We start from the raw sequence: 25933 nt of genomic DNA, 5'->3' as shown, positions 1-25933 counted from the left end.
ATTAGTACCTTCTCCTGTGAAAGGTCGGCTTCCCCTCACCAGAGCTACGGATGGAACTGGTGGTGATGGATGAGGCAGAGACAGGAAGTGGTTGATGAGGATGGCAGGTCAATAAGAAGGCAATGAATGAATTAATAAACTATTTTACTAAATGATGGGTCCATAATCTTTTTAATAGATAGGACATTTAGTGGCATATTCAGTCTGCGTGTAAAGGTCTACGGCACAAGCCACCATGTTGGATCAGTAATGCCAATGTGTTTAGAGTAATGATTCTAAAAGACACAGATTTGGGCCTGTGCAAAAATACCTTTAAAGCCACAAAGTGTATTTTTTACACAATTTGTATGGATTTAATGAACAAGATAAATATGTCAAGTAGTAAATTACAAGAGATGCTGATTGGTGGACGCTGTTATCCTTGGACGGATTGAGGCTAGCTATTACCGTTTTACTTTCTGTTATTAGTCTTTACGAGAAGCTAGCCTAAGTGGCTGCTTGCTTCATACCTACTATTTACCCTTTGATTAAATCTGCTGTTTGTATACATTCATGTCACATTGTCACATCTCTCTATTTCTTTGTCAAATTATTCCTTTAAAATCTAAGTTAAAAGTTAAAAGGCGGTCAAATCATGCATGCCTCAATTTATAAAAGAGACTACACTGCAACCCTTTTAAGCAGCATACACATAGCAGCAGGAGAAAACGTTTTCTGTATGTTTTGTCTTAATCACCACTGAGGGCGTCTCTGATCACAGAAGAAACGCTACAGATGTATCCTCGATGGTAATAGCTTTTTCTGCCATTACCTGAGTATCATGAAAATAGAAACTGATAAGAGCCTCTAGCAGCTGATTTTCTGTTTTCACTCCAACATTGTGGCACATGCCTTTTATTGCCGGGAAACTACTCTACAAACAATCCATGACAGGCCACTGTTCTAGCACATCAGACTAAATACATGTCATGGTCTTAATGCGCTCTGTTAGTGCTGTTGGTGTGTCTATGTGAGTGTGAAGTACTACTGTGTAAACTTATCACTACTGTGTTGCTTTAAGCGTGTGTGTGTGTATATATATACACACGTGTTCCAGTCACATCTCTGTCTCTTTCTTTGTGTACAATTTTTGCAGCTCCCTACCAATACCAGACAAATTGGAACACAGCTGCTCACAGCATGAGGAAGAAACACTCAACATGGCACAGAGGGAGTGACATCAACAAGCTCTGTTAGCACTGACATCTGCACACATCACATCTACTGACGTCTACTGATTACCACACTCACATCAGCAGCTCAAGACAAACGAGTAGGTATTCTTTCCTTCAGTCAGTTCATCTCTATCCATAATGTAATTAGAAACATCTTATCCTAAAGAATAGAATGTACTCCAGATCTCTTCCCACTCCTCACCTCCTCTGGTTCATCTCTGCGTCCCCTCCGTTATTCTTTCCGGGACCCCAGCTATGGCGGCGAAGAGGCGATAGGGACCTGATGCTGTTCCGTAAGATACAGGAGCGTCGTGGCACTTCTAACACTCTGTCTTTGGCCTCTTCTTCAGCTTCTCCGGATCCTCCTCCTCCACCACCATCAAGTCCAGTGGTGATAGTAGACCCAGTTTGGAGGCCCTCCTCTGGGGTCCAGCTACAGCCCAGTCCCTGGCTGCCCTCAGGACTGGAGCTGGACAGGCCAACACTAGCAGTGTCGTCTGTGGAGGAGCAGGACACGGAAACCTCGCTAGCACTGTCTCCTCCTGTCACTGCTTCGTCATTCTACAAACATACAAAACACAAGTCAGTGTCCTCTAGTTTAGTACTATTTACAATCCCAATTACAGTGGCAATGTGAATGTGAACACAAAAAAGAAGGCATCATTGGAACTGGCTAACATCTGTGTTCATGAGTCTACAGTAGGTGAAACATTGTACAAGCAGCGTGTCTATGGCAGGACACCACAAAGGAAGTTGCTGCTTGCTAAAAAGAGCATAGCTGCACACCTGAAGTTTGCCAAAGAGCACATTGACTCCACAGCAGTATTGGTAAAAAGTTTTGTGAACTGATGAAACTATATTGAACTATTTACATTTACCATAAAAAGGTCACTGCATATTATCATAGAAACATCATCACAACTGTAAAGTATGGTGGAGGAAACATGATTTGGGCCTGCTTTGCTGCATCAGGGCCTGGGGGGCTTGCAGTGATTGAGGGGGATATGAATTCCCAAGTGTATCAACAATTCTTCAGGATAATGTAAGAATGTCTGTATGTCAGCTAAAACTCTGTAGAAGTTGGGTGATGCTACAAGACAATGACCTAAAACAACAAAGTAAGTCCACATCAGAACGACTTTAGAAAAACAAAATCCGCCGTTCAGAGTGGCCAAATCAGAGCCCAGACCTCAACCCAATAGGGATGCTATGGAACAACTTAAAGAGAGCCATACATGTCCATAGACAATGACAGAGTTAAAGCAGTTCTGCAGGAACAATGGGCTAAAATTCCTCCTGATGTGCAGGACTGACCCACAGTTACAGGAATCCAATGAATTCCAAGGATTCACATACTTTTTCCAATAGCACTATGAGGTTTTATGGTTGTTCTTAATAAAGACATGAAACATCTGATATTTTTATGTTATTATTTTAGACACATCATATTTGTTAATACTCTTGACTTAGCTGAAGATCAGATCATGTTTTATGACAAATTATTGCAGAAAACCACAACATTTTAAAAGGTTTACATACTTTCTCGTGCCACAGTAGATCTTGCAGCCAAGTAAAAGAAACACCACATAAAGTGATATTTTATCATATGCCACACTAACAGCTTAATTACTTCTTAAATGACTGAACTCTATGCCGAACTCTAATAAAATGTTGACTGATTTGTCATTTTAGTGAAAAAGTAAAAGTCACAAAATTAATTAAAGAGCACTGTAATGTAGAGTGAACTACAACTGGCAGCGTCAGAGTCCTGCTGCTGTTCTCACAGAGCCACACAGGAAGTGAAACCTTTAACCCTGAGAAGAGTAAAAAATAACTTTTTCTAGCTACTGTTCAGTAACAGAGGAACATTACTTTCACAGTAGAATCTAATTTCACTACTGTATGACACATAGATGGGCAACAGAAAAAGTGATATGATGTTAACTACCTAGCCTATCACACAGCACATTCATCAGAATTCTACTGAAGCGTGAGATGAATCAACAAAATGCTGTTTAACCCACAGGAAATGGGATATAATGAGGACCAAATGGCAAGTCTTAGGGATAATGAGCCAGAAACACGTTATAGCAACATTGACATTAAAACAAACACTAATAAATTATGGCAACCTACTGAAAACAAATTGCTCCCCAGAAAATGTATACACTCACTGTTACTGTGTATAAAGTCATTTTAAGATGTATACATCACTTTAGCATGTCTGCCTTGGTGATTCAAAACTAAGAGTACTGTATGCAAATAATTAGCATCTTTGCAAATGCTAAATTTGTGGTGCATAAGGTCAGAGATGTGGGTTTTACCTGTCTGACAACTCTGTAATATAAGTAACGAACACTGTCATGGAAACAAGGAATAGTGGTCAAAAGTCTTTGGCCTGGTTCTTGTGGGAAAGCACTCCTGTCTGTACACACAGAGGCTTGGGACGGTCCACCTAGAGCTAATTTGTAGGTGTGAGCTTTAAGTGGGTCTATTGAGCTGCCAGCTGCAGTGTGAGATCCAAGCATAGAGCTGCTTCTGTTGGAGAGCTGGGAATGAAAGATTTGCTTTATGCTGCAGACACGACTTCCTCTGGGAATGAGAGAACACATGGGTTTTTGTGTGTGTGTGTGTGTGTGTGTGTGTGTGTGTGTGTGTGTGTGTGTGTGTGTGTGTGTGTGCGCGCGCGTGTGTGTGTTTAGAGTGTATGTGACTCCAGTGTATGTTTGCATGTTTGAGTCATGAGTTCTGCTTCAAAGCATTTAGCTGAGGAGGATTCTTTTATTTGTTTGTTTGTTTTATTTGATATTTTAGAAGATGCTCATTTTCTTACACACCAACTAATTATCATTTAAAGTTACACAATGTCTGCAATGTCATGCTCAATTGCACTCAATGAGCAATGACAATAAAATTCAGGTATGACAGAGGTTATTTTGTTTGTCCTAAAAACCTTAGAGACATGATGTCTAATCATATTGCTACCTTAGGTGACATAGCATTGGCCTCAAGTAATACTGTGAAGAATCTGAGTTATCCTTGACCATGATATCTCCTTTACATCATACATAAAATAAATCTTTAGAACCGCCTTCTTCCACCTGAGCAATATTGGTAACATTAAATTCATCCTGTCTCAACGTCCATGCATTTGTAACTTCCAGACTGGACTATTGTAATTCACTACTAATAGGACGTTCCAAAAACTCCCTAAAAGCCTCCATTTAATCCAAAATGCTGCAGCCAGAGTTCTGACTGGAATTAGCAAAAGAGGTCATATTTCTCTTAAATTAGCTTCTCGCCAATGGCTCCATGTAAAATCCAAAAGAGAATTTCAAATATTCCTCACATAAATCACTAATCAAGCTCCATCATATCTTAAAGACCTCATAGTTTCATATTTTCCCAGCAGAACTCTCCGTTCTCAGACTGCAGGTCTATTTGTGGTTGAGTTTTTACATATAGAATGGGAGGCAGAGCCTTTAGCTATCAAGCTCCTCTCCTGTGGAACCAGCTTCCAGTTTCGGTTCAGGAGGCAGACATCCTCTCTACATTTAAAACTGGACTTAAAACTTTCTTATTTTATAAAGCTTATAGTTAGAGATGGTTCAGGTGACTCTGGACCATCTCTTAGTTATGCTGCTATAGATTAGTCTGCTGGGGGACCTCTACTGATACACTGAGCTCTTCTTCTCCTCTGTTCCATCTATTCAAATGCCACTGTTGCATGTCATTAACGTAGTTGTGCTTCCTCCTCTCTGTCTCCCTTTCTCTGTACTCCTCTGCAGGTATCCTCTGCCTTGGAGCTGTATAGCTCAAGAGTGCAGTTACTGGCTCTACTGACCTGCCCAGTGTTCATTCTGCTTGTTGTTGTTGTTGTTTTTTGTTGCCTACTGTCCTTTTCTCTCCACTTTCCACTCACCCCAACCGGTCGAGGCAGATGGCTGCCCACGCTGAGCCTGGTTGTGCTGTTAAAGGTGCTGTGCTGCTTAAGTAGGGTTGCTGGACTTTCTTTGTGATTCTCTATACAGTTATATTTTGTAAGGTCTTAAACCTTAAACACTGTAAAGTGCTTTGAGATGACTTCTGTTGTGATTTGGTGCTATACAAATAAAATTGGTCTTCATGTTACATTTTGCACATCTCTGTCCTACAACAGTGTCCTAACCCTCAGCTCTGTACTCCCAGGCAGCTGATACTGTCTGTGTCAACTTCTTCCATTGTTGTTTACAACAAAAAAGGACATATGGTGCACATTACCATGAGCTTGTTTCAAATGCTCAACCGAGCCGAAACTGAGAGATACAAGTATTTCAACTTTAACCAAAGGGCGCCTGGCTTCAAACAGACTTTCAACACCAGCAGAGTGACAGCAGGGACCACGGCTTGCACTTCCCCAGCAGCAGTCTAGAGCTGCCGGCTTGAAAAGATTCTTAATAGATGCTTGGCATTTCACTCTCTGTGCTGATAAATAAAAAGCCAAGCACAGACTGACAAAACTTCATATACAGTATACTATATAATTCCTATAGGACTAGTTGCAGAGGCAAAAATTTATTTTTGCTCTTCAATGTGAGAAGAGTGAGCCAACAGAGGATTTGGTGAACACTGAATTCACTTCTAAATTAATGATAATGTATTTTCGTTGATTATTTAACATTTATTGCAGTTTGGTTACTAACAAGCTGGATCCAACTCACATAGCACACCGTCTCATACGAGAGCTATGTTTTTATTTTTTTTAATTTTCAGACATTTGAACCACCAATTTTCTTACCTCATATACTGTAAACAGTCCACTCAACAGTAATTTGTGTGTGCTAGAGGTGGCAGCTATGCAGGTACAAAGAGAAAAAACCCGGGCTGACCTTTGTGAAGACGTTGTCATATCCCGGCTCTGCGCTCAGAAAGCTTTCTGTGTCACTGCCAGAATCCCTCTGAGTTGTGGGAGGACAACTAGTGGTACTGCTGATCCTACTTGGTAGACTAGGAAATGCTGAAGATTGTGATGATCCTGAAAGACACATCGATAGCGTGTTAAGCATAAAATGCAGCAGGTCAACTGGAAAACAATTTAACTCTGGCTATCATAAAAAATATAACGGGTACCAGGAGAAATGTTGACATTTTGATTAGGAAAACATTCTGTTGCAACGTGATTAAAGCAAGATTCCATTTTATTATTTTCACAGCGACAGCACTTGGCTGTAATATGTTTTCACAGCCTGCTCTAAAACAAGAGCAGGTCTGTTAGACATTAGAGAAAAGACATCTGGGAATCTGAGAAGGTGTGAAAAGCCTGGTGGATCAATGAGCAACTGTCCTGACTAAAGCCCCCTGTGCTCAACTGCAGAGGCAAACAACTATGGTTTGTGTGTTTTAAAAAGGTCTGAGAGTAGAACTGAAGTTAAGATCTCAGAGAAAATGACAACTCAAAATCCTGCAGCAAAACGTTTTTTATGACAAAGTATCACACACACCATTAGTCACCCTGAAGCCAAGATGACACTAAAAATACATGTGAATTATCATGTATTAGCTTCAAATACAGAACAACATTTCAGTAGCAATTAAAGATATCATGCTTACAGCTTTAAGCACACAAATGAGTTATACTTATTCAATGCTTGAATAAAACCACAAATTCCCCACCTGTTGCATAGTCAGTAATGTAACACATTTAATATTTTCAAGACACAGTAGCAACTATAAAGATTGCACTTACAGTCAACCCTTCACCTGAATTCTCAATGCATCTCAACAATAGCAGCTAAAGTATTGAGCAGTAACCCACCATAAGCCATTTTTGAGTTTACGCAGGCAATCACACACGCACGCACGCACGCACGAACTAAGAGTAGAACTGAACAGTATACCAATTCTTACACAGGGTTTTGTGGCTGCAATCTTTTGTACATGTAAGGACATGTACAGATAATATCCCCACTCCCAACTAAAAGAGGAAGATTATACCCACTCGCAGATGTATACCAGCAGGCTTACTTTAGCCAGCTGCCAAGAACAACTGGATGAGATCATGCACAGAGCGTGTTGTTTTACATCATTTCTGAGCTCTATTTATGCCCAAAAAGCGGAAGTTATTCTTGTCCCTAAGGAACATTCTGCATTCCCTAAACTCATGTGAGTAAGAGGAAGTGCTATTTGTGCGTGTTAATGTGTACTGCATATGAGTGCTCATCCTTCAAAAAACTGTGCATTAATTGGGCAGAATGAGGCAGTAAAACGTCCAAGGCCAGGTGTTCATTTCCCACTCATGGCACCCATAGCAGAGATTACTAAATGTGTCCCCATTTATTGATAAATGAGGGAGTTACATTAGCAGAAATTGCAAACACTAGACGAAACGCATGTCGGAATATATCAAAAAGCTGCTCTAATAACCACTTTACATTACAATACAAGTGTATTCAACAAATAAACAGACACACAATCAAAATCACAAAAGTGTGCTAAGCTCAAGAAGGCAGAAGGAATCTGAGCAACACAGCAATGACCCCCCCAACTCCCAATTAACACTAACACTAATTAACACCATCTTAACTTGGAAGGATGAGCTTATCAGTCATTTCAATAATTCATGAGAATGAAAACTAAATTGCACAGTGTTGCACGACTTTGAGAACTGATGCTATAAAACATCAATAATTTCTAATGACAGGGTTTAAAGTGCTAAGAAACTGAGTAATTCAGATTTGTTTTTTTTTTTGTTTTTTTTTTTGTTTTTTTTTAAATCAGAGTTTCAGTGGTTTAACTCTTCTCAAGGAAATTAATGTCTCTATAACTGCATCGAACACTGTAGAGCTGTGGGATTTCAGCAGGAGGCAGAGGAGGACACAACGTAACAGGCACAAGTTCTGTTTTCTTCTCTGAGGAAGTGTGTATGAAAATTTCAGCAGCAGAAAGACACACATTTTATTGCTGCATTTCTACCTGTCCATCCCTGAACAAATCCCTGGACAGAAGTGATACACATGGGGCTTTACACAGGGAGATACCACCTCATAGAATAAGCAGGCTTTCATTACATTATGGTAGACGTGCGCCATAGATGAAAACCACACTGACCTTTGACCGTAAGTGCTGCCATGGAGTTTGAATGTGACCAAGGTGGTTGTGGAAGTTTATGCAAAAGCATTTCACCTATTGTTCTTCATTTGTTCTTTGTTCCTCTATAGATAAAATATAAATGTGAACTGTATGTGAGTGTTTGTCTGTGTGCTAGGGGACTGGTAAGTGGTGGTGAGAGAAGTGGATTCTGGGAGTTTTTCCATCAGACTCCACCTCCTCACACCTGTTCACCAAAACTAGCAGGGGACTGTGAGCTTTGACAGCTGTCTTCCTCTTGATTTTTTCACAGACACAAACACACACACACACACACAGCACAGAGAACAGGTGTAAAGTCCTCTGAGGAGTCAGTTGGCGGTTGAGGTTGTTGGTTTAATGTGAATCAGCTCACAAACCTACAGACATTATGATAACTAACATTATTCCCATTAATTTGACTTTAATTTAGAAGGACGAGCATTTTCAATTAAGCAGAACTAAAGATGTCTGTTGTTAGAAGAGTGTTGAAGAAGAAAAAATTGCAAAGCAGGTTTGATCCAAACAGATCATCCAGTCTGAGGCAATAAATGTAGTAAGAAATAATGGACAGGACAAAGTATCCACCGGGTCTCTCTGTCTCAAAACAGTGCTCTCTGCACATTTTCATACGAGATACATCACCACTGAGACTACCTTAAGTGTTTCCACTAAGTGCAGATAATATCAGCACTTACAGACAAAAGCTTTTTGCCTTCAGTGATACCTTTTACTTGCCCAGTGTTTTCTAAGAACCGAGCATGTTAAATGTACGTACGGTATTTTGTGTAACTAGGCTGACTTTTGGTAGATGAAGAGATTTTTGTATGACAGCAGCCTCTCAGTCATTCTACAAAGCATAGAAATCACTGTAGGCTGACCACACTGGATACACTTTGAAGTCTGGACAACACAAGGTGTGTTGCAACCTCTGTTTCTGTTGAAGCCTTCAAAGTGCTGGGCGGCCCGACAGCAGGTGAACTGAATCAGATCATAATCAGCCATCCCATCTGCTGTTCAATGTGCTAGTCTGAGCAACACATATTCAAGAGTGCAAGTATGAAAAATGTTGACATTTTTTTAACGCCTTAAAGAAAAAGTCCTCACAATAGAGCCAAGAGTCTTGTTAAACAAAGCATGATTTTTTTTTTTTTACTTAAATGTCATGGCTTTCTACTTTGCACATATAGACTACAGTTCACCAAACTGTAATGTAAGACTTCATTCAGATTTGTGTAAAACCACTATTTCCATCCAATATGTTTGTTTTCTCACTGCATTTTTTTTTTAACCTCAGCCACGCCCAGAACGTCTCCTCCTATATAAATATGGGTTCCTATATTGAGTTGAGCAAAACAAGACAGGACTTCACCTAATGTAATATCATTCAACATAAGAAATGGCGCTGTAAAGCAGCAGAAGCACAAGCAAACTACAGGCACAGAGGCAAGCTACCAAAGGTCTTCCAACAACACATTAACCAGTCATAATGAGTTGCTCCAGGTCATCGTTAACCTGAATCCATATTCTGTTCTGTACGTTTAGCCACCAAATTGAAGTTTTGTACAAACATGTAAATCAAATGCCCTTGAGTCCCTTGAGTCCAACCTCAAGGGACTCAAGGGCAGTTCCTTGAGTCTAACTACAGTTCCATGATTGTTCAACGTATTTTTTGATAATGTAGACATTTGGATTTGGATTTGAGACCAAAATGCAGAAAACACCTAAAATGACCTTAAGCAGAGCAGAGTATCACCCATGTGTCACCTGTGACCTTGACCTGGAAGGTCAATTTTCGTGTGTCAACCTATTTACACTGAGCTAACAAAAGAAGGTTATTTCAAACTCTCTACTTCATGGTCTGGTTTACTAAACACAAGTATAGTTGTAGGGCTTAATCTGAGTTCTGAGCTGTGTTGGAAATCATTCCCCCATTCACTGATACACTAACCCTAACATGATAACATGACTAAGTGTCAACAGACAAGCTAGTAGTTCTTTGAAACTTAATATCAGGATTTTAGCATGCCCACAATGAAAATGCAAATATGCTGATGCAAGGGAGGTTTCATGTTCACCTTGATTACCATCTCTGTTTAGCAAGATACCAAGGCAAGAAATTTCATTTCCCCCTCGAGCAATTCCCAAGTCATTTTACTCAAAATTAGTGAAAAATAAATAAATAGTAACCTAATGCTGGCACTGAAGTCAAGGATGTTGAGATGCACATGCAAGATCACTTTGAGAAGTTCATCACACTAGATGAAAAGTCATCAAACACCCAAACAGGTGACTGACCAGCAAACTAAAACTGTTATCCGCAGTGCTTTACTGCTTACATGACAAAGAATGTCAACATGGCACTTGATAATGTAAACTCATGGTTGTACTGTATGTGTACCACATAAGAAACAGGCAGAGCACAATTATGCTACAATCCAGACATTCAACAATTGGTAAATCAGATGTTATCTTCAGAAATACCAACTTTAAAAATAATTTGTTCATTGTAGATTCTTCTATACCATTGGTGTGAGTGAATGGTAAATTAGAGTTTAATGCTGTGGCTGCTGTGGTATACCCTCTATTGCTTACCTCAATAAATAGCTCACCAGTGAGACAAAGGTTGAAGAGGTGGGATAATTTTTAGTGCGAGAAAGATATTTCCACCTACGGAAGTGATGTCAACTTGTCCCAACTTCTGCAGAGGAAATCCCACCCTTACCCACCCTCACCCACCCTGCCATTTTACTTCTGTCTGACACTCCTGTTTTTTTTACATTATCTTCCTCTTTCCTTTCTTTCCCTGAAATGCTTCCATTTCCATTCCATCTGGATATCTATTTTTCTTTCCCTCTCCATCTGACAGACTGATGCTTCATCCTTTTTCCAGCACAGATAAAAGGCAGTTTGTTCTCAGCCTGATCGATCTGTTGGTCGTTTTTATTGAGACTGGTCTCTGCAGACAGACTCATCTTATGGAGGTCAACAAACCTTTCTTTGTTATCTTGGTTTGGCTACTGCCCAGACATAGAAATAAATGTGTCAACATCTACATTTTTTCAGATTAAGATTTCCTATACACTCTCCATATGCCGACTAAAGTACAGGTATATTTTGCAGCTGTAAAAACTCAACTGTGTTAATGACAAATGAGTTCATGTTGTTTTTCGCCACACTAGACCATGACACTAGGGTTTGCTAATGTTGATTGACTTATTACTGGTTGTATTATTTTGGTAAGTGAAATGTGTCAACACAGGGACTGTGGACTGTTGTGAAATTTACAGATATTCATGGTCTTAATGTTAGTTATCTGCCAACACTCAGCTAACAACACCATGACATCAAACTTCATTTGTGTAATATGCAGCTACAACTACAAAACAAAACTTAAACTATTACACAGGTCTTGGCGGTATTTGAAACATCAGCATGTTAACATTTCCACTGTAAACATATTGCCGTGCTTACATTAACCTTTAGCTCAAAGCACAGATTTACAGCCCCAGAGACCTGCTACCTTTACATAATTAGTTTTGTTAACCTAAAAGGCAGAATTAAAAACAAAAACAGAGAAAAACTATCAAAAAAAAAACAAAAAACCCTACACTGGGGTGAAGAGATAATGCTTGTACTGTAAATAATACACACAAACGTAGACAATGTCTAGACATGTTTACTGTAACCATGTGTAACCTACTGTTAGTTAAACTAGTGAGACCATTGCTGCTGTGTTACCATCACGACGTCACATCTTCTACCACCACTGTCCACCCTGCTGTTTCTCTAAAACATCAGCACCATTAATTAGATCTGTTATATATACTGGGTCACTTCCAAAACCTCTGGCGGGTCAAGTAAAACGCCACCAACTGCTCACAGTTGTGCAGTTGGCAGAAATAATTCCATGCCTGTGGCATCCATCCACTTCCTTGTGTCGTGTTGTGCAAGTATGAGCAATACACACATTCCAGTCCAGCTCATGAAAAAGTAGCTTTATATTGACAATGATGATTAAAAGATCTGCAGACAACACTAGATATTTACTGATGGTTACAATAAGTTGTTTAGCCTTTATTGCCTCCACTCTTCCATCTTATTATACACTATGGCCTTATTGATACAGTTTTGTGTCACAAATGTCTCACCTTCTTCCACCTGTGTCCGCATATGCTAATGTTCAATCACTTCTAAATAAATCAAACTACAGATGACCTACACATAGGCCTTCTTAATACTAAAAGACCCAATTTCACAATATACTTTTTGTCCAAAAATCTTTGAAGTAGATGATTTTAAATTTCTAGAAACAGTCAACGAGGCCAAGTAGTAGATAAACATTGATATTCAGTTCAGCTGCTATCAGGCTCCAAAAATACACACATTTCATATTAGCCAATGTGTTGACTCTGTATTTCAGACTAAATAGTCTCTATTTCCTCTTTTGTGCAGAAAAACAGATGCTGTAAACTTTTAGTGCTGAATACAAAAAGAAAAGGCTACCATCCAAATACTGAGACTCAAATGGTATAGGTGCCATTATTTTATGTCAAACTTCTTCAGAGTCTTTAAAAAGTCACAAAAATCTATTTCCCATCACTTGAAACAAACTCACTTCATATAACAGTATAACAGTTACATCATCTTTCAGCATATACATTACTGCACAAACGGCCCACTGCAACACATTAGTCACCGATAGGAAAGCAACCTTGCAGAGTGGCTCAGAGAAACATCTATAAATAATTTTAAATGAAACATAAAGCACAGCAATTTGAAGTCATAATCCATTTTGACCAGAAATGGATCAGTGGTTTGGATTAGTGGCTAGCGATGACTCTTACCTGAGTGTTGAGTGTTGCAGGGCTGATGGAAGGACGCCTCTCTGTCTCTGTGAATCTACAAAGAAACAGGAAGACACTGAATCAGCCTCAGTAACATGTGACCGTCACCCGCAAAGAAATAATGATGCAGACCAGCATGTCTGTTAGGAAGTGGTGCTCAGTACACAGGATGGGAGGCAACGATAAGACACTTTTTATAAAGGCAGGCTTAAGAGTATTCACCGGATTTAGTGGCTACGCTCCGGCTTCATCTCCTAGAGGAACTGTTTGGAAAGATCTAACTTTGTACTGTATGCAGCCTTCAGAACTCAGTCACACTGACACCAAGTCAAACACACTGACGCATACAAATACACTCAGGCACACACACCGTGCCTGTCAGAGATCTTAGGTTGGCTGTAAACACACAACACTGGGGCTCTGCTTCCTCTGCGGTCTAAACTTCTATAAAACAGCTGTGTTTGTGAGCGTGTGTTTGTGTGTGCATGCGCCTGCGTGTGAGTGACTGAGTGAGAGAGTGAGAGAGAGAGAGAGACAGAGTTGGGTCTAGCTACAAAAGCCACAGGCACTCCCCCCTCCTCGCAGGCAACACAAAAGCGACAGTTTGGCCCGAAGCTGTGCAGATTTGACTGACAGCTCTGAATGTGAATCTAACAGAGACTCTCATTGAAGCTCATTGTGTTTTAATGAACTCCATCAATGAGATGCAGATAAAGATGATGAGCTTTGACTTTGAATGTGCCCCTCATACAAACCGAGTAAACTAAAAAGAGATTAATAATCTATTAACAAGCATAGATGCCCAAGACTAAGTGCTTCAGCACAGACCCTTATTACAAAAGCCTTGTTGGGTGGAAACTTGACTTTTTAAAGGTCAAGTCATTTCTGAACTGAGCGGTAACTACTGCAATGGAGTATACTGTATGTGATACCAAATTTAAGATATTTATGGTCCTGTCCTTTTTTAAGGATTTGTTCCTGTCCTGTCTAGCTTCTCCTCTTCTCTTTAACCCTAACCAACCAAACACACTGTCCTGGAGCACACTACTGACAAGCATGCTAAGAGAAACACTGAGCTCTGTTGTCCTAGACTTGGGAGTGGTGAGTTTGACTATGCACTTTTGCATTCCTGCAAACACACACAAATACACAAGTACTTCCATACCAACTGGCATCATGCACATACGGCTCCATCAGGCAGGCGTGCACATACACTACGCTCCTTTTTTTTCCCTACTCATCAAGCTTCACATGCACACAACAAAATCCCTCACACATGTATGCAGGCACAGACAGCACACACAGGCTTTTTTTTTCTTCTCTCACAGTTGTGTTCAGATATCAAACAGTGCCCGCTGAGAGAGAACAAACACGCTGACAAGGAAAGATTAGCTGGTCACAGAGGGCGCCAATACACACACACAAACACACACAGAGACACATTAATGCATGTACAGGTTCTGTACAGAAGTGAAATGATTGCAACAAATTACAAAAGGCTACATGGGATGACCTTAGATAGAGCAGTGACAGCACACCTTCAAACTGAAACAGAGGTTCCTGAATAAAACACAGATTAAAGCCAAAGTAAAGGAAACATCAGCTTAAGTGTTTTAATAGACTGTTTACCCACTGTGAGCCAACAGAATTGCCTCAGCGTGTTTTGGCAATGATTATACAATGGACTGAACTCTTAGGCATGATGGGATATGAAGTGGATACTTCTGAGAGGAAGTGGACATACAGACGTGGACGAAATTATTGGCACCTTTCTGTTAAAGAAAGAAAAACCCACAAACTGAAATAACTTGAAACTGACAAAAGTATTAATAAATAAAAATCTACTAAAAATGTACTATAATTAAAGTAAAAAAGTTAAAAATTTATAATTTTAATGATAAAAATGATGTATGGTGAGGACCAAAGAATGACTAAATATAGCCTAGTCTCACCAAAATAAAAGCTTTTTCAGTTTCAATTATAGCATCAACTTTTCCTTTAAAATCATATAATCTGATTCAGTTACAGTGCAACGCTGGTCTATGAAGCTGCTGAAAAGCCAGTGATTTGCTTAAGGACATTTGAACTTGTGTCTGCCCTGCTCCATGGATGCAGAAACACCTTCGATACAAAAAAAAAAAAAGACACATCAAGCTTCTTTCCACTTATGTCGAGCTATGTTTGCTACTCTTTCATTTTGAAGAGCATCAACTGAGGTCAACTACTTTGCTACCACTACTATGTTAGTGGTCACAAACATATTCAGAAACAAAAAAGTAAATAAAAAGCCAGATGTCTGTGCACAAATGTCAAATCTATTCTGAAAAAAACACTGAAAAAAGTGAGGTAGTTAAATTACTAAAGGTGAGGTCATAAATTAGTTTTTCCCAATAAAAACCTAGAAGCACAAGGTGTCAACCCATCATTCCACACATTCATCAAACTAGTGTTCCAGCCAGTTAGCAGGCCTACAACTGGAACTGATCCCCCCTCTGAAAACTTGTATCCTGGATTCAGAACAGCCCAGTGCATATTTGTAGTGTCGAGGGAATCTAAACTGTACCCAGTAAAAACACATCTGGTTTAAAAATAAAAAGGCATTTTGGTGTGTGTGTGTGTGTGTGTGTGTGTACGTGTGCATGTTGGGGCAGGCAGGATTTGGACCGCTGTCCTGTTTCGGGCATGCAGCCATGGAGGTTCTGCAGCATTCGAGGATGCCATGGCTTACTGAATAACTGTTTCCAGCCAGGTATGCATACACTGTTTGAACCCAGAGAATGCCTGGCAGCAAACCTGAGGGGAAAGCTATTATCTGTTGCCCCTTGGAAGTGCCCTGGATTTGACTTTGCAAACAGAATGTAACCAAACACATTACCTGTCAGACAATAAGCCAACTGGTCCACAGGATTTGTGTTGATTTATTTTTATTTTATTTTTCTTGAGATTTTGCGATCAATTCTAAAGTCTTGTCTCTACTGAAATCCTTTCCTCTAACATTCCTTCAATGAGGGGTCGGGGTCACTGGCAACTACAGAATAGAAACAGGAGGCTTTTCTAAACAACATTTCAGTATGGTAGAGAATTTAATCTGGGTCCTAACTGAAGGACTGTCCCCTTTTAAGCACCAAAGCATATGGGTTATTGTAACCCCAATCATTTCTTTGGAGATCAACAGCAGAATAACGTTTTGATGGATCACTAACATTACAAGCAAAGGGGTCAAGAGTCAAAGGTTGCAGCACTATGACTATCAAGGGCACACATATTCCATAAATACCTAAAAAGGACAAGGTGTGTTATTTTTCTCCCCGTTTGCCATCTAGCTGCCAAACTGCATGCCTTTGTAAAGTAAGTAAAGTAGCACTATGTTAGTTAGTATAAAGGCTTATGCAGATTTACTGTACTGTACTAAGTGGAGTGATGATGTGTTTTGTGACTCAAGGCCAGAGGAGATGCTGGGATGTGAAACATTGGTCGGAGTGAAGTCATTTGGCCCAAAGCCTGTTTCCATCTCAGGCCATAGGAAACTGTTAGCCCAACGCTGCTTTTTCCCCCACACCATTATACTGGAGCTCTAGCATCTTTCTCTCTTTACCTTTCACACACAAAGACACATACACACTTGCTATTTTACCCCTCTGGTGAAAAGAGGAGCTGACATCAGGAACAAGTTTAGAAAGTGACAAAAGACTAGAGAGAGGTGTTACATATACCAGAGCAATCCACTTCATAGATATTTTCCCCTGCAAGTACCTCCCAGTTAACTCTACTCCATGTCTAGATGTCACATTCAGCAGACAGCATGACTAACAAAATGACACGACACATGACGTCAAATCTTAAATACTTATTAGTTGAGATTATATTTGAGGCTTGTCATGTAACAGGAAATATTCAGTTCTGAGGTGCTATAAAAGGAGAGGTGTGCAATTTGATAAACATGGGGCTGAGCACCAACACAAAGAAAATGAGGAGAGAAATAATAAAAAGAGTCTTGCAGTCAGATTAAACATTCCTACCAGATTGTATTGGTTAATGTTGATAAATGTTTTCCGAGTCATCTGTTAAACTGTTAAATGCCTGATCCAACTATCTGACATGCTAGTTAAACAGTGAAATAAACTGTCAAAGTGAAAATCTGGCTTGAAGCACTCACTGTCATTACTGAATGAATGATAAAAATGAATGAAACAATCTGTGATGAATACTGAAGTTCCAACAATCAAAAGAACTGCTTCCGAAGAGCCAAAAGTAAATTGCACAGTGGAAAAAATTTTTTTATAATGGTTTCTTTATTTGTAGTGCAGTGAAAGTGCCATTTGGACTTTAAATAGCACAACATTTGGGTGCTATAAAGATCACATTTAGAAATACTCCAAGCACGCAGTTCAAATGGTTTGTCACAGGATGTTTATGGTATGGTAACAGGAACCTTTGAGAAAGAGGAATGTCACAACTTTGTAGTTGTTTAAAACATCAGTGGACTTTATATTGTGTTTTAGCTTTACAGATTGTCAGACAAGTAGCCGCGATCCTGACCAAACTGTCTGAGCCTCATTAAGTTTCATACACAGTTATTCCACAGGGATGCTTAGAGTGCGAGCATCTGTCTTCGAGTTACGTACAGCATGCAGCATACATCCAAAAAACCACACTCCACCCCAAAATAACCAGCACTCTGTGCCTGAAGGGCCACTATCGGCAACCATGCAATCATCTCCCAGTGTGCAGCACAGCAAAAACCCGTCACAACATCAGGCAGACAACAACAGGTTTGCCAAGGCACGCTGAAGCACTTTGTGACAGTTATGATTATGTTCTGCTAAGAACTTTTTCTGGACAACTTTTAAAAAGAAGTGTGATCATGCATTAAAAAAAAAAAAAAAAAACAGCCAGTCTGAGGAGCTTTCGGTGAATAAATCACCTCATAAAATGCAGCTAAGTCGACTTAATTCCATGTTATCTTTGACCTCCACTTACTTTTATTTTTACTTTAATCTCTTTTAAGCACTTAACAACTATGTTAAGCTTCTCTTACTACTGTAGAAGCAGCAGTTTCATCACACCAACTAATGTTGTGTGAAAGTGAAGATTATGGTAGCCTACCTTTATCAAAACCACGTCTACAGCCCTTTCTCCTTTGGCACAGAGACTGTACCTCCGTTTGTGTCGTTCATACATTTTCCTACAAATATCTGGAGCAGATTTACTGAATGAAAGGTTAAAATCCAGGAGAAACACTGTAGAGGGGTAGCTGTCTGCTAAGCTTCACATCTGGCCACAGAAACGACCTTCTACCAGACTCCAGCTCCCTCCCTACTTCTTGTCTTCCCTCCCTTTTCTTTTCCTCTGTCGCCTCTCAACTTCTCTCCTTACTGCCAGACTCACACCCTTGCTCGCTCTCTCTCTCTCTCTCTCCCCCTCTCTGCATTTTCTCACTCTCTCTCAATGAGACTGTGAATGCCTCTCTATGATTCACAGAACTACACAGAGGCATTCAAAGTACTACATTGTTACTTGACTTAATGTGATTTTAGTCTTCAGAATTTAAGATGCTGTTGAGATCCAATGCCCCCTGCTGGAAGAGGATACACTTGATGCCACCAGGGACTAAAGATATAGCCAATGCCACAAATCAGAAAGCACCTTTCTCAGGTTTTGCTGACATAAACTGGATATGGCCAGTTGTCATGTTAAAGAAAAAGGTGGGAGTGGTGTTATGAGCAGTGGTTACTCACCAGTGCGGATCCCACTTCATTTACTTGCCCACAATATGTGTACACCTGTTTAATATGGTTGATATCAATATTAGAGTATTATTCGTTACAAACCCTGCAACAATAGAAATAAAACCAGTAACTGATGGTGAATGATGTTTGTCTGTTACATATTACATTTAAACCTGCAGTATTCAATCTTATGAGATTTAATTGCAATTTCAATAGATTATTTCAACCTTTTCATATCCCCACAGCAAGCACCAGAAGCCCTCATATAGCGACATAGAGTGTGTGTGTGTGTGTGTGTGTGTGTGTGTGTGTGTGTGTGTGTGTGTGTGTGTGTGTGTGTGTGTGTGTGTGTGCAGATTTATGTGGGCCCTCACTGCTACACAGATGTATGTGTGTAATTTGGGCTTAAGAAGGAAAAGGGATGAAAGGACATTTGAACAGCTTTCCATGTCATTCTAAAGAGTGAAAAACATCTGAGAGGGGACCCAGAAATGTGCTCCACCACTTCAGCAGCTGGACAACTGCTTATAAAATGCTCTATGAATAGTCTATCCCTTTACTGTGATCTATAAGACCCATTGTATTAGCATGTGTTCACTAAATGCTTCAGTATAAAAATATAAACTTCATTCAATCATTTTAGTGGCCCTGCAATAAATTATGATGTAATGTACATTTATATGGTGTAACAAACAAAGAAATAAGGGACAGCCTGCAGTTTGTGGGTTATGCCCGACATGACCTCGGGTTCTAGCCTTGACTGGTCAATAGCATATAGGCTTGAATCCCAGCAGTCACAAACAAAGCAAACTCCCCCATAATCCAAACTATGACCTTCACGGAGCACCAGGTGTATCACAGTTCAGGGAACTGCTGCAATCACTCTGCTGAGTTTGCAGAGAAAATGTGAACTTTGAATATAAACTGCTGTGTAGTGGGTTTGAAAACTCAGTCACTATATTACTCTGCTATAGTTTATAGTGTCCAGACAAATACTACTAATAATAAAAAAATGTATCTTTTTAAACAACCTCCCAGCTTGCATTACTCCATCTTTCTACATTATGAGGAGAGGAATCAGCTTATAATCTCTAATATAAAGTTTACAGCCATGCACGCATGCATTCTTATTAAAATGTGACTGTAGAGTAGTCTCCGAGTTGTTACCTGTAGTAATTACCCAATGTGCATTAGACACATTTTCTTCCACCAGTAATAGATGCCACTTTCGAAATGACCAGGAATAGCAACATATACACACAATGCTTGCTATGATTCCTCCACAATCTCCTTGCAGCCATCTTCAGAACTAAGAAGGTGAGGAAAGTAACGGTGTGGGTATGAGTTATGATCTTTTTTCAAATTAAAAGTAGCCGGTGTCCATAACCGCTGGTTCTGTTCATGTGGTTCAACAATTGAGCCTTTTGGACATAATATATAACATATTGTAGATTTTGCCATATTGTCCCAGTATGTACAGCAGTATATGTTTATATGGTATCCACTTCCTAATCTAAAGTTATCTCTATCTGTATCTGATGTCTTGAGTGTTTTACACCATTTGCCACTTGAAAAGAACTCCAAACAGCTGATGAAACATGTTATTCCACCTCTGACCAGTTATTTAGAGACGTCTGAACAGCACAGTGCATATTATGGGTCTGTAACCATATTAATAAATATGAAATGTAGTAGATGTCGTGCATGGGGCATCATTTGGGACTAAATTATCTGCTGCTGTCTAAATAGCTTCCGTCTTGTCAAAACATTGACACATGTGTTGTGATTTTAATTACTTCATTAACCTTACATCTCATTTTGTGCAGCTACTTGTTGTTGCTGTCGTTTAGATTCTGTTAACCGGTCTGTTTCGTTCTCTGTTGTCTGACATTTTCTAATCCACTGTTTATATTGTCCACTTTCAAGTCTGTTTTTGTTAGATTTGTTTTGTTTTATTTTACAAATTATTTCTCATATTATCAAGATGGAAGACTGAGATTGTTCTTTAAACATGATCAGCGTTTTATTATTTCTATATTTATGCTTCACATACATTGTGTCTAAACAAGTACTAAAATCCCAAAGATGCATTCTGAAGAACTCCGATCTCCACCATGTGAACATTCCACACATACCTCAACTACTACCACAGTTTGTTCAAACTGCACTCTCATCACAGAAATTACAGGAGATATCAAGGATCAGGAATATCAGATGGTGGGTCAATACATTTTCTCTCTGGTCAAGAGGACAAACTCCAGTTGTGCCATTGATGCTACATCCCCCTCTACTGGCAAACCCACTGTCTTGCACGCTGTGTGTATGTGAAACATCTGGCATTCAGAACAAGCCATCAACCCAGACCACAACCCAGGAATAAGCAAAGCCAATCCAGTCTATGGCTGCTGAGGAATCTGTCAGTCAGCAACATTTTAGAGTAAAGTCTCGTCTACTGTGCTCTGCTCAGTGGCTGAGCTGCGTGTAAATTAACTGCGTAGCATGACTCCCACAGGATGGATTCAATAATAAAGCAAATGTAGAGGTCATACTTAAGGACGGCAGGTAATATATTCCTTGCTGAATGCACAAACCAATGGTACAAAAAGCACAGAAATGCTCAAAGTCTCAAATAGATAGCTTTTAGTGAGTGGGGAAAAACATTCCAGACAGTTTCCCTCCTGAACTCCCAGCAAATCTCTAGTTGGCACATCAAGCTGCTCATCAATTCTCCCTCTATCTTCTTTAAAACTAGAGATATTTTACCATTCCTGGCTCTACCTAGCAAATATTAAAATAAAGAGTTGAAGCTTTAATAAGATGCTATATGCTGTCTCTGATTAAATAAAGAAAAAACTTTTTTTGGAATGATGAGATACAATTAACATAATAAAGTATCTGACGTAGGCCTTAAATGAAATAGCTGGATCAAACATTAGTCTGCTATACTAACTAGATATCAATTTCAAAATCCTTATCTGTACTTCACAACCACAAATTACCATTCATATTTTTATAGATTTACTGGTAAAGTGGTTAATGGCTGTTCAAAGGTTTACGATGCTCTTAAAATGGTTGTATTTCTTTTGTAAGTCTTCATATAGTTGTAATTGTAGAGTGAACTTGACTGGACAGACCAACGACACAAGGTACTCCTACTGTATTAAAGGGATTTTTCACATTTTTCCTTTGACTGACTTGTTTGCTTGATCAGCTGATTTTATCTTTACTATTTAAGGTATGTTTGTCTTGTAATCAATGATTTATTTGCTGTGTTAATTTAGCAAACCTGAGACTTTATCATCTTGTTAGCGTCGGAGAAAAACAGACTTGGAATAGAGCAGTAGAAATGGCAGGAAAAACATAGGTGGAATTAAGAACATCAGTGTTGACCCATGCAGTAATTAGTGATGTTACACCTGTGAAGTAAGTCTAACCCACTATTCAGTAGTTTGACGCCACAATTTACCTTAGCCTTGCCTGTTTGTTCACAACACTGTCGTATCAAAGGTTGCTAAGGGTGTTTCGAAGCCTTGGTAAACAAGTCATCTTATACTCATGTTTGTTAATCAAACCTACGAAAAAGCTGAGCGTGATAGACGACAACCACGACAGATGCTTACCGTTGAGGAGTCAGTTTCCTCTCTTGGGCCATTTTCTTCCTCCCATGCACCAATTAAAGTGTCGTCAGACTTGATGACTTCCACCTCTGGAGAAATGCACACAACACAATGCAATCAGTCCAATGAAAAATCCTCCAAATATAGGAATCAATAACAAGTGTTTGGAGTAAAAAGAACTGAGACTTGACTATCCCCACTGCAGATCCACTGAGGAGCATCTACGTAAAATAATGATGTAGCAGCTTGTATCTAAAGTTGTTATTTACTATTTAAACTGTCCTGGAAGGCAAATAACCATTTCAATGTAAATGACTTAATGGTCCCTTGATTAAAAAAGAAAAACCAAACAAGTGATGGAACAATGTAATTATCTGAGAGAAATTAAAGGTATAGATCTTGGTATGTTTATGATGTCATGGCCTCACTGTGTTACCTGGAAATATATTCCCTCATTCATAATGACACCCCACTCCCTGTGTGACGCACAGCACCAGCCATGCCCTTGACCACCCTTTATTGGACTTAGTTCCCACACAATTGTTTCCGATGACTGAAAATTGCCAACAGAGGAGTGCTCGAAGTTCACTCAGAGAGGAGAGTCTTCCTGCTCCACACTTACATCAGCTGCCTTTTGTATATTTGTTTTGGAGAACCAACCCTTTAAGCTGTGCGTCTGAGACTTGGTCACATGCACCGATAATGTGACTGTGCCTGCTGACATACAGTATACTGCAGCCAGAGTGTGCGTGTGTGTATGGGAACGAGACTAACACAGAACATATGAATATGAAAGGAAGTGTTGTCAAACTACATGGCCCGAGGTACTAAAGACATAAAACGGCTCAGTGTTACAGTACTTGTTACATAACATGCCACAACGTATCCCAGTATGACAGAATGAACTGATGAAGCCAAATTACATTATTAACAAAAGTGAAAGTTTAAAAGGGAACAGTTCCTAAAAAAAAAAAAAAAAGACTAAAAGCTAAATTCTTATTATAAATTCATTAGCACAAGTAGAAAGAAAACTTGTCTTGTCAACAGAAATATATCACAAGATGTTACACAAAAGCCAAAAACCATTGTGAGCACAATTATGGTGAGCCACACTGTAATTACTTTTGCAGAGCTATTGCCATTAATCACTAAAGGAGATCTCAATTTGAGGTTTTTTTTTTTTTTTTAGAAACAGGACTCTGACAAACATATTGACATGGAAGAGCGTGTGGCACTTGAATAAACCACAACTGGGACTAAAATAAGTGTTTGCTCACCTTGGTTTTCACTGTTGTGGCTTCCTAAGGCTCCATCCACTGTGTCAAGAATCTTTGGATCTTCAGTCATCTTACTGTCAGCAATACGTTCAGTGGATACTTCATCTGCTCTATCTGGAACTGGAGTGACTGATGAAGATTCATTGATCTGGTTCTCTGAGTGCGTTAATCCCTCATCAGGTGACCTTTCATGTGTTGTCATCTCTGGACTATCCTCTTGCTCTTGCTGTAGCACAATTAGCACAGCTCCACTCTCCTCTGCTGATGCCAACACGGTGGCCTCTGATAACCGATAGTCTCCTCCAACTGGGTCAGTCACTTCATTCTCTTCTACAGGAGATGGATTAGGTTTAAATACAACACTACTGGTGATCTCTGATGCAGAATGCTCAATCTCAGAATTCAGGTCACAACCATTTTTATCTTCACTTTCACTTTCATCGACCTCCACCGTTGGGGCATCCACACTCTCGGACAATGCTGGAACCAATGACAGATCCTCTTTAGAGAGTTCCAGGGTGAGTTTTCCCTCAGGATTCAAAGTCTCCATTGCCTGGAGGCTCGGTGAAAGTTGTGATTCAGGCTCTGTTCCAGTTCGATTGTAATCCTTCAGTGCACTGACCGTGCCTGGCTCTGAGGGTAGCTCTGCGTCCTCTTTTACTGAATGTTTACATTCATCAGGTTTTATGTAATTTAGTTCTTCTGGTTTGAATCCTTCTGAGAACGTGTCAGCCACCTTAATTTCTAGCTGATCGTCCACAGTGGCACCGTCTTGAGTCGGTTTGAATATTTCTGTCATTGAGCTAGCAACTGATCTGAAACTGCTGTCGTCATCACTGGAGAGGTTCTGTGCCATGGCCAAATCTAGATCAGCATGTGTAATACCAGAACTGGGAATAATTGCAGGTGATGATTCACAGATGCCTTGATCGTTCTCTGTGTCCTTACCAGCAGTCCGACAATCAGGTGTACTGTCAGCTTTGTCAATATTGTATCCACAGGCTTCTTTACCACTTGCTGTTTCAATACAATTCCCAGAGGTACAGCCACTTTCTGGAGACAAGTTCTTCTGCTGCTCTGTAGCGTAATCCATACCAGCTGTTTCCTGGTTTTGTTCTAGGCTGTTTATGTCTGGTGGAGGTTCCCCCTCATGGAGGCCTTCTATCAAGAGAAGTGGAACAGCAGATTCATGTTCTTCGATTACATCACCAGAGTCTATCAGCAGTGGGCTGGGGAGGTCCCCTGGGTTTAACCCTTCACTCTCTGTCTTTTCCTTTGGCTCATCTACACAAAGTCCATCACAGAGCTCCTGGCCAAGTCTCATCTCTTCTTTCCTGATATTCTCCGCTTCCTGGGAGCAGTCCTTCATTTCAGAATCAGAGGTGTCTGAAACCCCTGAGCCCTCTGACGACGGAGTCTGGCCCATGACTAAAGCTTTTCTCTCTCTACTGGTTGATATTTCATCTGCTGCGTCTGAGTTGGTCTCCTCCTCCCTGGCTGTGCTCTCCTCTGCTTCCTGCTCAGATCTGTTCTCTCCCTTTGTGGCCTCCTGTTCTTCCTGGATCACAGCCTCTCCTCTATCAGTTTCCTCTGCCTGTTTACCACAGACTGCTGGTGGTAAGATTCCCACAGTGAGGCTCGTCCCTTCAGTCTCACTCTGCGCTCCTTCACTGCTGCCACACAGACTCAAACTCCGGGTGGAAACAACAGGCGGCTCCTTTCCCTCCTCCTCTGTTTGGCAGTAATCTCTCCCAGTGTTTGAACTGAGACACACCCGGTCCTCTGGGGGATCGAGGCCATGCTCCTGGGGGTGTACTTCTAACACTGGAGTACTCACAGACAAACTCCAGTCTTTCTCTAAATTCCTAGTTTCATCATGTCCACAGTCAACAGTACTGCTGCATTGCACTGGGCAGTTTTCCTCCCAGCTCGCTTCAAAGTCCAGGCACTCTGATTCTGTAGCAGGCTGCTGTAGTCGCTTGAGACAGGTAATCTCTCTTTCTACATAATCACAACATTCAGCAGCTGTGTGCAGAGAATCAAACTGTAGCTCCAGTACAGAAAATCCCTGTGGAATATGGAAAAGGAGGAGGCTAGATGTTAGCAGAGAAAGAGAAATCAACAGAGCTGCTCTCTACTTCTTAT

General features: G+C 40.2%; 1 protein-coding gene across 5 annotated transcripts in view; it reads right to left on the bottom strand.

The window, feature by feature from the left end:
- Nucleotides 1-25933, bottom strand: part of LOC113174816 (A-kinase anchor protein 13) — a 92846-nt gene that overhangs the window by 34006 nt on the left and 32907 nt on the right. For 4 of the 5 annotated variants that reach the window (XM_026378959.1, XM_026378961.1, XM_026378962.1 and 1 more), the window contains exons 8-13: nucleotides 23789-25856; nucleotides 22515-22600; nucleotides 13166-13220; nucleotides 6083-6228; nucleotides 1417-1775; nucleotides 9-56 (exon numbers count right to left, since the gene is read on the bottom strand). In XM_026378959.1, the coding sequence (XP_026234744.1) occupies nucleotides 9-56; nucleotides 1417-1775; nucleotides 6083-6228; nucleotides 13166-13220; nucleotides 22515-22600; nucleotides 23789-25856 (2762 nt within the window). The remainder of the gene's footprint in view (nucleotides 1-8; nucleotides 57-1416; nucleotides 1776-6082; nucleotides 6229-13165; nucleotides 13221-22514; nucleotides 22601-23788; nucleotides 25857-25933) is intronic. The other variant, XM_026378964.1, reaches the window with a different exon arrangement.

Source organism: Anabas testudineus, chromosome 3 (assembly GCF_900324465.2).
Source record: "Anabas testudineus chromosome 3, fAnaTes1.2, whole genome shotgun sequence".
Lineage (NCBI taxonomy): Eukaryota > Metazoa > Chordata > Actinopteri > Anabantiformes > Anabantidae > Anabas > Anabas testudineus.
Note: the sequence above shows the minus strand (reverse complement) of the source record. Positions and strands in the feature narration are given on the sequence as shown.